Source organism: Gorilla gorilla, chromosome 8, assembly GCF_029281585.2.
Source record: "Gorilla gorilla gorilla isolate KB3781 chromosome 8, NHGRI_mGorGor1-v2.1_pri, whole genome shotgun sequence".
NCBI classification, from domain to species: Eukaryota; Metazoa; Chordata; class Mammalia; order Primates; family Hominidae; genus Gorilla; species Gorilla gorilla.
The window spans coordinates 69,891,922-69,906,786 of record NC_073232.2 but is presented as its reverse complement, the minus strand read 5'-3'; the positions used below and the strand labels follow the sequence as shown (position 1 = coordinate 69,906,786).

The following is a 14,865-nucleotide window of genomic DNA, read 5'->3' as shown; positions in this document are numbered from 1 at the left end:
CCAAATATACTCTTTTGTCTCTTGTCTTTTATTCCCGCCTTCACCCCTTGTTCAGTTCCCCTAGGTCCGTGCGGGTTACACAGTGGCACCCCGAACAGCCACAGAATCGGGTGCACTACAATCTGTGAGCAACTCTGCCCTGGATCACCTGCCTCCAGACACCTTGTCAAATGAATCATATAAATCCATAATTATGTAAGTCATCATAGTTAGCTTTCTGTTACTTTCAGTCAAATATATTCCTAATTGTGGCAACAGACTCTCCTGTGCCTGAGATTTCTTCTGCCTTAAAGTATATGGTTTTCTGGAAAAAATGGAATTTTCTCCCAGAAGTCACTTCCCTCAACACACACTCAAAATTGCCTTAGCAGAAAAACGTAACTGCCACATACCTCTTATGGTCCCAGAACAGATTACAGAAATGTATCAAGAACTCTAATGTCTTTTCAAAAAAAAAAAGAGTATAAACACATGTAAGGCATAAGAACAGAAAAGACTCAAGGTAATAAATAACATTTTTCAGTGGCACTCTACCTTAGAAATGTTGCTTGAATGACTCATGGAATGTCCCAAAGTCTTCTCATGCTGCAAGAAAATCAAACAGGTTTTAATTATCAATCTTTGATTAAAATATGCAACAAACAAGTAATTGATCATAACAACTCTACTGACAAATCATTCCCTGAACTAGAATTTGCAAAGCACAACCTACTATATACTAGATGTATGTAGCCAGGCAGTAAATATTGCACATTTGGGCAAAATGAATAAACAATAGTCCCTGTCCTAAAGGATTTAACATTTTATTTAAAAGATTTAATTTTTTATTATCAGGAAAAAATAAGAGTTTAGAATTCACTGTCAAAATAAGATGGTAATAAGTGTCTTAAGTCACACTTCACGTGAAAGTTCAGATGGTGATAAGTGTCTTAAGACACATTTCAAGTGGAGAGGCTGCATGCTCAGTTGTATGTGACACAGTCCACATTATGAGGAGTCACTGTGAAAGAGTGAAGAAAGTAGGACAGCTGACCAGCCCTGGGGTGTCTGGCTAACAAAGTGCTGAATACTCAATAGGGATATCACACACCTCACATCTCCTTCAACTCAGTTTCTCCTCCTGGAGCAGGGAAATCTGGGAGCCATGCTAGCCTCCTTCCTCTCATGCCCCTCCACATTCAGTCACATAGTCTTGTATCAAATTCTTCCTCCTCTCAATCACAACTCATTTTCATTTTTATTGACAATGCTTTAGTTTAGATTCTCTTCATTTCTCAGCTAGAATTCTTGAAGAATAACGTCCCACCTGGCCTTTTTGCCTTTAGGTTGACCTCCCTGATACACAACTATCATGGGCTAAACTGTGTATTCCCCTCCCCTCCCTTCTGTGAAAATTTAGATGTTGATGTCCTAAACTCCTTCTTCCTCAGAATATAACTATTTGGAATAGGGACTTTAAAGATGTAATTAAGTTTACATGAGGTCAACAGTAGTCCCAGCTACTCAGGAGGTGACTCTAATCCTAGTGGACTCTAATCCAATAGGACTGGTGTCCTTGTAATAAGAGGAGTTTGTGACACAGACACACACAGATAAAAGACAATGTGAACACAGAAGGAGAAGATGGCCATCTACAAGCCAAGGAGAAACCAGCCCTGCTGCCACCTTGATCTTGGACTTCCAGCCTCCAGACTATGAGAAAATAAATTTCTGTTGTTTAAGCCACCTTCCGTATGGCAATTTGTTATGGCAACCCTCAAACAACTACGATCATCTTCCATCCTATGACTTTCTTTTAAAAAAAAAAAGTGAACATTCTAAACACAAATCTGATTTTTAAAAATAAAGTCATTTTCCTGAATCTACTCATTCTTGCTCTAAACCCAAATGAGTAACAAAAACTATTGCCTAAGGAAGAGAAGATCTTAGTTGTATTTCCTTGCTCTGTCACCTAGGCTGGGAGTGCAGTGGCATGATCATGGTTCATGGCAGCCTTGACCTCTTGGGCTCAAGTGATCCTCCTGCCTCAGCCTTCTGAGGAATTGGGACTACAGGGATGTGCCAACATTTCTGACTAAATACTTTTTGTGGAGACAGGGATCACTCTGTCACCCAGGCTAGAGTGCAGTGGCACAATCACAATCATGGTTCACTGAAGCCTCAACCTCCTGGGCTCAAGTGATCCTCCCGCCTCAGCCTCCCGAGCAGCTAGGACTACAGGCATGTGCCACCATGTCTGACTAAGTATTTTTTATAGAGACAGGGTCTTGCTATGCTGCCCAGGCTCAACTCCTGGCCTCAAGTAATTCTCCCATCTGAGCTTCTCAAAGGACTGGAATTACAGGCATGAGTCACCATACCTGACCTGTTTCTTCATCTTAAGGCAGTCAATTAGTAAATTATAAAGTATGCTCAAAGTGTTGGGAGAATGTTACCAAAGAATGTTTCTAAAAGATCAAGTTTCACTTTGGGAGGCTGAGGCGGGCAGATTGCCTGAGGTCAGTAGTTTGAGACCCGCCTGACCAACATGGTGAAACCCCGTCTCTACTAAAAATACAAAAATTAGCCGGGCATGGTGGCACGTGCCTATAATCCCAACTACTCCGGAGGCTGAGGGAAGGAGAATCGCTTGAAACTGGGAAGCAGAGGTTGCAGTGAGCTGAGATCACGCCACTGCACTGCATTCCAGCCTGGGCAACAGAGCAAGACTCTGTCTCAACAACAACAAAAAAAGACCAAGTTTAACTAGCAATTTAATTCAATCATATTATTCACACATTCATTCACTGGGAATGAAAGCCCTCTGTCCAGAGAACAAGTAATCTGAGTTTCATTCATTAGTCAAGAATGTACTTATAGGTAAACACAGGGCACTGCTGTGAGTCCCAATTTTAAGGCCAAGCTACTGGTGACTTACTATTAAATTTTAGTGTAGTCTACTAAGTTCAAACAAAGACACCATAGGCCTTGGATTATCTGTACAGAAAGCCAATTATAACCACTGCTACATTACTTACTACCTCACAAGGAATGGCTGGTTTGACACCATCTGGAAATCTACAGAGAAGTTCACAAGTACTAAGAGAAGCTAATAAATCATATCCTCAGACCTTTTTGACATTAATTATTCAACAGAGAATGGATATTGGGGTGAGGGAGAACTACCTGCTAAGTTAACATTATAAACCCAGATTGAGAGCTAAAGCTGTTCCTTACCCTTTAAGAAATAAATTTGATAATGCAAGCTTTTATTTTGTTTTCTTGTTAGAACAATTCATATTTTACATTGGTAAAACCAAACAAATAACAAGCCCTAGAAAACACAGGGGTTTTAAAGCCTGAAACCTGTCAATATTTAGGGTTGCTTCTCCACTACTTGGTAGGATCTTAACAGTTCAGTTCCAGCAGACCAGATCATCTTTTATTTTCCCCCAATAAACACTGCTCTTTTTTTTTTTTTTTTTTTTGATACGTAGTCTCACTCTGTCGCCCAGGCTGGAGTGCAATGGTGCAATCTCGGCTCACTGCACGCTCCGCTTCCCGGGTTCACGCCACTCTCCTGCCTCAGCCTCCCAAGTAGCTGGGACTACAGGCGCCCACCACCATGCCCGGCTCAGTTTTTGTATTTTTAGTAGAGACGGGGTTTCACTGTGTTAGCCAGGATGGTCTCGATCTCCTGACCTCGTGATCCACCCGCCTCGGCCTCCCAAAGTGCTGGGATTACAGGCGTGAGCCACTGCGCCCAGCCTAAACACTGCTCTTTAGATGTCCATTTATTTGGACTTAAAATATATAGTGCAGGACAACATCAGAGATATTTTCCAGAAAGCAAATCCCAAAACTCATTCAAATCAGTCATTCTTTCCACACTTATTTACTATGCAACTACTATGTGCGAACAACTGTGTCAGGCATAGAATATGGACCAAAATCTCACTCCTAACCATGTGCCAATGATAATATTGAGAATCCCTTATTTGAAATGCTTGGGACCAGAACTGTTTCATATTTCTGAGTTTTTTGGACTTTGGAATATTTGCATTATACTTACTGGTGGAGCATCCCAAATCTGAGAATTCAAAATCTGAAAGGTGACAATGAGCACTTACTTTGAGTGTCATGCTGACATTCCAAAGTTTTAGATTTTGAAGCATGCTGGATTTCAAGTTTTTGGATTAGGGGCGCTCAATGTGTATTACCACTGAACTCCTGTGAAAAAGTGTTTTGGTGAGAAATGTCCAAACTAGGGAAGAGCTTAAGAATGACATAAAAGAAGCACATACATAAAGTATATCAAGGTGGAAGTGTGACACCACTCTGCCCTGTAGTCAGAATGGTACCTTGGTTCTGAATGAGAAGTAAAGTTTGCCAAGCATCAGTGTAAAGAAGTGGAATTAGACATACCAAGGAGAAAAAAGTTCCAGTTCAAGCCCAAACTAAGCTTCAATGCCCAAGTAATAAAAACCCTGGCAAATTATTTACAGCTCTTTAACACATTCAGTCACTGCTTACTGGATACCACCATCTTGTGACCCCAGGAGAGATGGAAGCCTTGCTGCATCTTCCTTCCTTCCTCAGAGAAGGTACTAAGAGATGCCACACACTACCCTGGCTTTCATCTCCACATCTCTCTGGTGGGCTCTTTTCATCTACATTCAACATGAGAGCTCCTCAGAACACAGCCTCATGCCCTCTAGATTTCATTTGTTTTCTCCTTTAGCCAGTGCTTCTCCAACTCTGGACACCTAATCATTTAGGGATCTTGCTAAAATGTAGATTGTGGTTTGTTAGATCTAGGGGGGACTGAGATTTCTGCATTTCCAAAAAGCTCCCAGGTGACTCCCATGCTGCTGTCCCCAGACCACAGTTTGAGGTGCAAGTTTTCATTCCAAATCTTGAACCAGAAAAATCAATAAAGTCTATGAGTTTTGTTTGTTTGTTTTTAAGACAGGTTTTGCCATGTTGTCCAGGCTGGAGGACACTAGCTATTCACGAGTACCATCATGTCATACTACAGTCTCTAATTCCTGGGCTCAAGTGATCCTCCCACCTCAACCTCCCAAGTAGCTGAGACTACAGGCATACTACTGCACCCAATTTATGACTCATGTTTTAAAAAGCAAATCATGACCATTTTAAAAGTAAATTCCTATGTAAAAGATGGCTGTAAGCCCACAATTGAGTTAATACAAATAAAGCAATCAGGAAACACAATGGTACAGATTGGGAAAGACTGAGTCTGAGGGTGTGAGAAAACAAAGTTTTCTTAATGTGAGAAGCTACCAGATCACAAAGATAAAGAGAAGCTCTGCTGAAGAATAAGGCACATTTTACAATTTAATCAGTGCTGTCAATGATGTTTTTCACAAGTCCACATGTGGCTCCCAACAGAATGTACTTGTGGGTAGAGCCAAGGCATAAAACTCACATAGACCAAATACACCCTGGAAAGTAGAAACCAATAATTATCAAGAAGACAACGAGCTGAGATGCCTAAGCGAGTTTTTGGGATTCTGTATGAAAGAGTCAAACAATAGGACTTCATAATGTGGGGTTTTCCTGAAACTCTGACCAGGACTGGTCCTTAAAAAAACAGACAAAATATGTGGGCAATGAACACCGCTAACTACATACTCAATACCTATCTCCCTTTGTCCCCACCAAAAGAACCCTGACTTTGTCCTGAGCAGCAACAAACCCAGCTAAAAGTTCTCACTTTTCCACACTACTTTGCAGTTAAGGAAAAATATTAAATATATAAGAAGTTATTTTGAAAGAAATTAACTAAAGATTTCCTGGGAAAACATTTTGCTTTCCTGATATTGCCATTGCCCATTTCTCTGGAATTCCTCCTCCCTCATCCAGCCTGGAATATAGACATAATACCACGAAGTAAAGCAGTTCACTTTGGGACTATGAAGAAGATAGTTACTAGAAGTCTGAAACTTTTTGGTCTCAGGACCCCTTTATCCTGTAAAAAATGATTAAGGGCCAAGCGTGGTGACTCACACCTGTAATCCCAGCACTTGGGAGGCCGAGGTGGGAGGATCACCTGAGGTCAGGAGTTCGAGACCAGCCTGGCCAACATGGTGAAACCCCATCTCTACTAGAAATACAAAAATTAGCTGGGCGTGGTGGCACATGCCTGTAATGCCAGCTACTTGGGAGGCTGAGGCAGGAGAATTGCTTGAACCTGAAAGGCAGAGGTTGCAGTGAGCCGAGATCGCGCGATTGAACTCCAGCCTGGGCAACAAAAGCAAAACTCCATCTCAAAAAAAAAAAGAAAAGAAAAAGATTAAGGACTCCCAAAACCTTTGGATTATGTAGGGTTTTATCTATGGATATTTGCAATATTAGACATTAAAACTGACAGCGTAAAAACTATATCTCTTAATTCATTTAGCATTAGTAATAAACCCAGTTAACATAAATAACATTTCAATGAAGTTTAACTATTTTCTCAAAAAAAAAAAATTAGTGAGCAGAGTGGCACTCCTGTACATTTTTATAAATCTCATTGTTTAATAGAAGACAGCTAGATTCCTGCATCTGTTTATGTATTAAATCTCTTCTGATCTGATGCTTTTGTGAGGACCCATTCAAAACTCAGAGTTGACATAATCATGATTTTAAGCTGAAGACATCTGATATTCAATGAATGCAGGAAGAAGCCCTCTCCATACTTCCCTTATATGATTAAAAGCAGAAACTGTGACAAATGAGGCTGCCATAAATTCCCTCTTCAACGGTTTACTCCCAGGAAGGAGATCGAGAGTAAACATACCATAATTCCCCTGTCTAGGAGGAGTTTTATGGCCATGAAGAAGAGGAAAAGACACTCCCATCTACACAAACATTATCACAAGCTTTCTTATCTCTTAATTTGTTAGGAGGGGAGGGGAGGGGAGGGAGGCAGGCAGGAAGGTGGGGAGGGGAGAAAGGAAAGGAAGAAAAGAGAAAAAAGAAAAGAGAAGAAGAGAAGAGAGAAAAGAAAAGAAAAGAAAGGAGAAAGGAAAAGAAAAACTAAAAGCAGCAGGAAATAAATGACTCATCATATTCTCCATGGTACATGGGAACCACAAAAAGATTAACAGCTGACTTATCCTCAGAAACCAGGGAGGCCAGAGACAGTGGAAGGACATAAAGAACTCAAAGAAAAAAAATGTGAACCAAGATAATTATATTCAGCAAAACTATCTTCAAAAATGAAGATGAAAAATACATTCATAGATAAACAGAAACTCAGAGAATTCATTGCAAGTGGATGCACCTGAAAAGAAATACTAAAGGAAGTTCTTTGAGTTGAAAGCATGTACTGCCAAACAGTAGTCAAAAGTAACTGTGTAACTATAAGACAATATAAATGCATATATATTTTGCATATATATTTTCCTTTCTTAAATAATTTAAAAAGGAATTATATAAAAACTATGTTTATAATTGTATTGTTAAACCTATAACATAAAGAAATGTAATGTATTTAATAGTAATACGAGATAGGTGGGTACAAAGTTGTCATCATTATACTAATATCAGACAAAACAGAATTCAGAAAATTTTACCAGAGATAAAGAGGGACTTCTACTATAAAAGGTTGGCATAAGGAAATGATATCACATGGAAACTCTACACTGAAACAAATGAAGATAATAAGGAGTGCTAACTTTAAAATAACAAACTGTATAAACATATAATGCTCTCCTTTCCTTTATGTCTTTAAAAGACAGTTAAATAAACTAATAACTGCTACAATGTATTGTTGGGTTTGTAACATAAATAGATATGTATAAACAATAATTAGTAAAGAAATAGAGGTACAGAGGAGGAATCATTCTATGTCTTACAGGAATTAAATCAATATGAATCTGAAGAAGATTTTGTTAGAAAAAAAAATATATATATATATAGTAAACCCTCAACCATTAAGAAAATAATTTTTTAAATAGCATTAGAAATCATTTTTTAAAAATCATTTAAGGAATTAAAATATTACAATACAAAATAATGCAAAAGAAAGCAATAAAGGAAGAACACAGGAACAAAAATGGCAAGACACATAGAAAAGAAAAAGTAAAATGGCAAACAAAGCAAACCATATCATTAATAGCATGAACTGCAAATGGATTAACAAATCAACAGGAAGGGTTGTCAGGATGTACAAAAACACAAAATCCAGTTGTATTCTAAGTTCAGGAGATACAATTAGACTCAAAATTATAAACAGGATTACAGTAAAAGAAGCAAAAAGGTACATAGCACAAAAACAACCACCATAAAAAGGGGTAGTCATTATATTAATATCAGATAAAAAAGACTTAGGAAAATTTTACTAGAGCTAAAGAGGGACTTTTACTATGATAAGGTCAACCATCATGAAGGTATAATAATTATAAATATATAAGCACCTAATATGAAAACCACAAAATACATAAAGCAAGAACTGACAGAGCTGAGTGAAAAACAGATAATACTTGCAGACTTCAAAATCCTGCTTTCAACAATGAACAGCCGAGCTATGTAAAAGACTTGAACAGCACTAAACCAACTTGACGTAACAGACATCCACAGAATACAAAACCCAACAACAACAACAGAATATACATTCTTCTCAAGTGCACAACAACAGACTATAGAGTAGTCCACAAAACAAACATCAGTAAATGTAAAAGGACTCAAATCATATACAGTATGATTCTGGCTACAACAGAGTTAAACTTTAGAGTTAAATGTTATTGTTTATCAACAGCAGAGAGAAACTACCAAATTCACAAATGAGAAATTAAACAACAAAATCTGAAATAACCAGTAAATCAAAAAAGAACTCACCAAGAAAAAACTAGAAAATTTATTTTAGATTCATAAAAATGAAGTCACAAAATACCACACTTACACAATGCAACTAAAATAGTGCTTAGGGGGATATTTATAGCTGTAAATGACAAGATTAAAGAAAGGTACAGAGAAAACGCAGTCATATGTAAGTCAGAAAGAAAGGCCTACCAGAAACCAAATTTTCTGGCAACGTGATTTTGGACTTCTTGTCTCCAAAAATGTGAGAAATTAAATTTCTGTTACTTAAGCCACCCAGTCTGTGGTATTTTGTTATGGCAGCCTGAACAGACTAATACAAACATCTACTAAAAAACTACAGGTAACATTATACTTAATGGTGAAAGATTGAAAGCTTACTCCCCAAATTTTAACAGAAATTCTATCTGCTTTCACCATTTCTTTTTAAAATTTTAATTGTGGCAAAATACACATAATGTAAACACACCATCATATAAAGTATGCATAATATAAAATTCACCATCTTAACCATTTTAAGTGTACAGTTCAGTATTAAGTATATTCACATTGTTGCACAATCTACAGAACTTTTTCATCTTGCAAAAACTGAAACTCTATACTCATTAAACAATTCCCTATATCTTCCTACCCCCAAAATATTTTTAAAAATTTTTACTTTCTGTTTCTGTGATTCTGACTACTCTAGATACTTTATACAAGTGGAATCATAACAGTATTTTTCTTTTTGCGATTAGCTCACTTCACTTGGCATAATGTCCTCAAGATTCCTCCGTGTTGTGGCATGTGTCAGAAGCCTTTTTTTTTTTTTTTTTTTTTTTTGAGAAGTCTCGCTCTGTCACCCAGGCTGGAGTGCAGTGGCATGATCTCGGCTCACTGCAACCTCTACCTCCCGGGTTCAAGCAATTCTCCTGACTCAGCCTCCCAAGTAGCTGGGATTACAGGTATGCACCACTACATCCAGCTAATTTTTGTACTTTTAGTAGAGATGGCATTTCACCATGTTGGCCAGGCTGGTCTCAAACTCCTGACCTCAGGTGATCCTCCCTCCTCGGCCTCCCAAAGTGCTAGAATAACAGGCGTGAGCCACTGTGCCCAGCCAGAATCCTTTTCTTTTTAAAACAAATGTGAAACTATATGCAATAAATGTACCATATTTTATTTATTCATTCACCCTTTGATGGACACTTGTATTGCTTCCACCCTTTGGCACTGTAAATAATGTTGCTATGAACACAGGTATACAAATATCTCTTTGAGACCTGGCTTTTAATTCTTTGGGGTATATACCCAGAAGTGGATTTGCTGGGTCATACATTAATAATTATCTTTTACTTTTTAAGGAATTCCTATACTGTTTTCCATTGTGGTTGCACTATTTTACATTCCTATTATCAGTGCACAATCAGGGTTCCACTTTGGTCAGATCCTCATCAACACATTTTTAAAATATATATAACAGCCATCCTTGATGGTTGTAAAGTGATATCTCACTGTGGTTTTGATTTGCATTTCCCTAATTATCAATGATGTTGACCATCTTTTCATATGCCTACCAGCCATTTGTATATCCTCTTTGGAAAAGTGTCTATTCAAGCATTTTAGAATCAGATTATTTGTTGCTGTTGAAATGTAGGAGTTCTTTATATATTCTAGATATTATCCCTTTATCAGATATATGATTTGTAAATATCTCCCATTCCCTAAGTGGCCTTTCCACCCTGTCCACTGTTTCCTTTGATGCCCAGAAGTTTTAAATTTTGATGTAATCTAATTTCTGTATTTTTACTTCTGTTGCCTTTGCTTTTGGTGTCATATCCAAGAAATTTTTGCCAAATCCAAAGTCAAGAAGCTTCTTTCCCTAGGTTTTCTTTTAAGAATTTTATAGTTTTAAGTCTTAGATCCATTTTGAGCTAATCTTTCTACATGGTGTAAAGTAAGGGTCCAATTGTATTCTTTTGTATCTTAATATCCAGACCCCTGCCACCCCCACCAATATCATTTGTTGAAAAGACTGCCCTTTCCTCACTGACTAGTCTCGGCACCATTGTGGGAAATCATTTGGCCAAATATGTGAGGCTTTATTTCTGGGACTCTCTATTCTATTCCATTGGTTTCTATGTCTATCTTATGCCAGTACCACACTAACTTGTTTACTGTAGCTTTGTAATAAGTTTTGAAGTCAGGAAGCATCAAACCATCACTTTGTTCTTTTTGTTCAAATCGTTCTGGCTATTCAGGATCCCTTGTGATTCCATATAAATTACAGGACAGATTTATCTATTTCTGTAAAACAAAAGTCACTGAGATTTTGAGAAGGATTATACCGAATATACAGATTGATTTGGGCAGTACTGTCATCTTAACAATATTAAGTTTTCCAATAAACACAGGATGTCTTCCCATTTATTTTATGTCTTCTTTAATTTCTTTCATCAATATATTGTAGTTTTCTGTGTATAAGTCTTTACCACTTTGGTTAAGTTTATTCCTATTTTATGCATTTTTGATGCCATTGTAAATAGGACTATTTTCTCAATATCCTTTTTAGATTGTTCATTATTAGTATATAGAAACACAGCTGATTTGTGTGTGTGTGTTGATTTTATAACTTGAAACTTTGCTGAATTCATTTAGTCTGGTTTTTTGTTTGTTTTGCATGGAAACTTTAGGGTTTTCTATATAAAAAATTGTGTCATATGTAAAGAGAGATAATTTTACTCCTTTCCAATTTTGATGCTTTTTACCTCTTTTTCTTGCCTAATTGCTCAGCTAGGATTTCCAGTAACGTGTTGTACAGCAGTGGCAAAACCAGGCAACCTTATCTTGCTCCTGATCTTAGAGGAAAAATTTTCGGACTTTCGCCAATGACTATAATGTCAGCTGCAGACTTTTCATATATGGCCTTTATTATGTTGAGGTAGCTTCCCTCTATTCCCAGTTTCTTGAATGTTTTCTACTATTCTGATGCATCATAGTGCCAAAAGTTCTAGCCACCACAATTAGGAAAATAAACAAAATAAAAGGCATATATATCAGAATGAAAGACATAAAAATCTCTATCTGCACATGACACGAATGCTTATGTAGAAAATCCTAAGGTATTAACAATAGCAACAACAAAGTCCTCGAATGAGTCCAGCAAAGTCAGAGGATACAAAATAGACATGCAAAAATTAACTGCATTGCTATATATATATACACATATATATAACACACACATATAGCAATGAACAAAAGAACTCACAATTACTATTATAGAGCCACTCTAAAAAAACTGAAGTATTTAGGTGCACATCAAGTAAAACATGAATATCTGATTGCTGATGCTGCAAAAAAAATTGATCAAAAATGATCTCAATATATAAAAAGACATACTGTTCCTGGAATGAAAAATTCAATATAATGTAAGCTGACAACTCTTCCCCAAATTGATAAACAGCTTAAACATAATTCCTATCAAAATTCTAGCAAGTTTTTTTTTTAGATATAGACAGGTTATTCTAAGATTTATATGGATAGGCAAAGGAACTAGAATACTTAAAACAATCCTAAAGAATCCTAAAAGAATAAAAAAACTGGGAGAAATCCATCCATCCAATTTCAAGAACTAATATATAGCCAGAGTAATCACTACTGTGTGGTACTAGTGAAGAACCAGACATAACCATCAATGGAACAAGACAGAGAATCCAGAAATCAACCCATATAATATGCCCAACTGATTTTTAAGAAAGCAATTCAATAGAGGAAAGAGAATTTTCAACAAATGATGCTGGAACAAAGCAATGAACTTTGACTTGAGTCTCAAACTTATACAAAAATTAACTCAAAATAGTTCATGGACTTCATGTATAATCTAAAATCATAAAACATTTTAAAAAATAGGAGAAAATCTTCAGGATTTAAGGTTGGGCAAAGAGTTCTTATACTACACACCCAAAGCAGGATCCATTTAAGAAACTGATCAATTAAACTTCATCAAAATCAGAAACGTTTGCTCCATGAAAGACCCCGCTAAAAGGCTGAAGATAAATGCTATAGCCTGGGGGAAAATATTTGCAAATGAATATCCAATTAAGGACTAGTATTTAGAATACAGAAAGAATTCTTAGACCTGAACATTTTTAAAAATCCAATTAGAAAATAGGCAAAAGATGTGAAGGGACATTTTAATGAATAGGATACTCAGATGGCAAATAAGCACATGAGAAGATGTTCAACATCACTGGCCATTAGATAAATGAAATTAAAATCACAATGAGATATTACTACACACCTATCAGAATGGCTAAAAATTTTTTTTTAAATAATGACATCACCAAATGTTGAGGATATAAAGAAACTAGATCACTTATATATTGCTTGCAGGAAAATAAAATGACAGTTATCCTGGAAAAAACTTTGTAAGTTTCTTTAAAAATTAAACATGAAATAGCTATTGCTCTCCTGAAGATTTACCTTGGAGAAATGAAAACACATGTTCACATAAAAACCTACAGGTGTCTATAGCAGCTTTGTTCAAACAAATGTCCTTCAACAGGTAAACGGTTAGAAAACTGTGGTCCATGCATACCATGGAAAACTACTCCACTAGTAAAAAGGAACAAACTATTGATAAACACAAACCTGGAAGAAATCTCCAGAGAATTACACTTAATTTAAAAAGCCAATCCCAAATGGCTACAAATTATTCCAAACAGTAAACGAGAAAGTACGGTGCTGGCAAATATTTGAAGAAATTTGTTAAAACTTTCCCAAGTTTGGAGAAGGACATAAACCTATGCATTCAAAAAACTGAATGAACTACAAGAAACCTATGCCCAGGCATACCACAGTCAAATTAATGAAGACAAGAAGAAACCTGGAAAGCAGAGAGAAAAAAAGGATGCATTACTTATAGAGGAATAATGATTCAAATGACTGTGTCTTGCTCATCAGGAAACCCTCAAGGCCAGTAGTCAGAAGTAACATCATTTTTCAAATACTGACAAAAGAGACCTGTTTACCTAAAACTAAGTATGTGGTGAAAATATATTTCAGGAATGAAGGGAAATAAAAACAGTCACAGACAAAGAGTAACAACAAGATTAGCAACCAACAGAACTGCTTAAAAGAAATTCATCACATGGAAGGAAAATGATACCAGAAAACAATGTGTATATCAGCAATAAAGAAAGAGCAACAGAAAGGCTAAGCATTCAGACAAAAACAATTGACTATTCTTTTTCTCTTGATTCTTTACATTTGACGGCTGAAAGCAAATAATAATAATAATAATAATACATTCTATGAGGGGCTCTGAAAGTATGCAATGTAGAATGTAAGATAACTGTAACAGAAAGGGGGAAAGTGAAAGTTGTGATATATTTTCTATATTTTAGCGAAGTTTCTACACTACAATTGAAGTAGCAAAATACTGATTCTAAATAGACTCTGAGAAGTATGTATTTTGTAACTCATTTTTTAAAAAGCAAAGAGATAGTCAAACTCCAAATAGATAAATATAGCAACAATTAAGTGTACATAAACACTGCAATTACAGGACACAAATGTGGAGAACTGACTTTTTAAAAAAACAACCAATTATGGCCGGGCACGGTGGCTCACGCCTGTAATCCCAGCACTTTAGGAGGCTGAGGCGGGCGGATCACGAGGTCAAGGGATCAAGACCATCCTGGCCAACACGGTAAAACCCCGTCTCTACTAAAAATACAAAAATTAGCTAGGCATGGTGACGTATGCCTGTAATCCCAGCTACTCAGGATGCTGAGGCAGGAGAATTGCTTGAGCCCGGGAGGCAGAGGTTGCAGTGAGCCGAGATATCGTGCCACTGCATTCCAGCCTGGTGACAGAACGAGACTCCGTCTCAAATAAATAAATAAATTAATTAATTAAATAAAAACTAAAAATAAATTAAAAACAACCAATTATATGCTATCTATAGGAAACTCGTTTCATTGATACAGGTAGTGTAAAATAAAGGAATGGGAAAATATATACCAAGCAAACACAAATAAAAATTTCCAAAAGGTAGAAACAACTCAAATGTCCATC

At 36.6% G+C, this 14,865-nt stretch overlaps 1 protein-coding gene across 7 annotated transcripts in view; it reads right to left on the bottom strand.

Moving 5' to 3' along the window:
• MARCHF8 (membrane associated ring-CH-type finger 8) overlaps positions 1-14,865 on the bottom strand; it is a 139,969-nt gene that overhangs the window by 33,866 nt on the left and 91,238 nt on the right. For all 7 annotated transcript variants that reach the window (XM_063710128.1, XM_063710127.1, XM_019035238.4 and 4 more), the window contains one exon: positions 535-585. In XM_063710128.1, the coding sequence (XP_063566198.1) occupies positions 535-585 (51 nt within the window). The remainder of the gene's footprint in view (positions 1-534; positions 586-14,865) is intronic.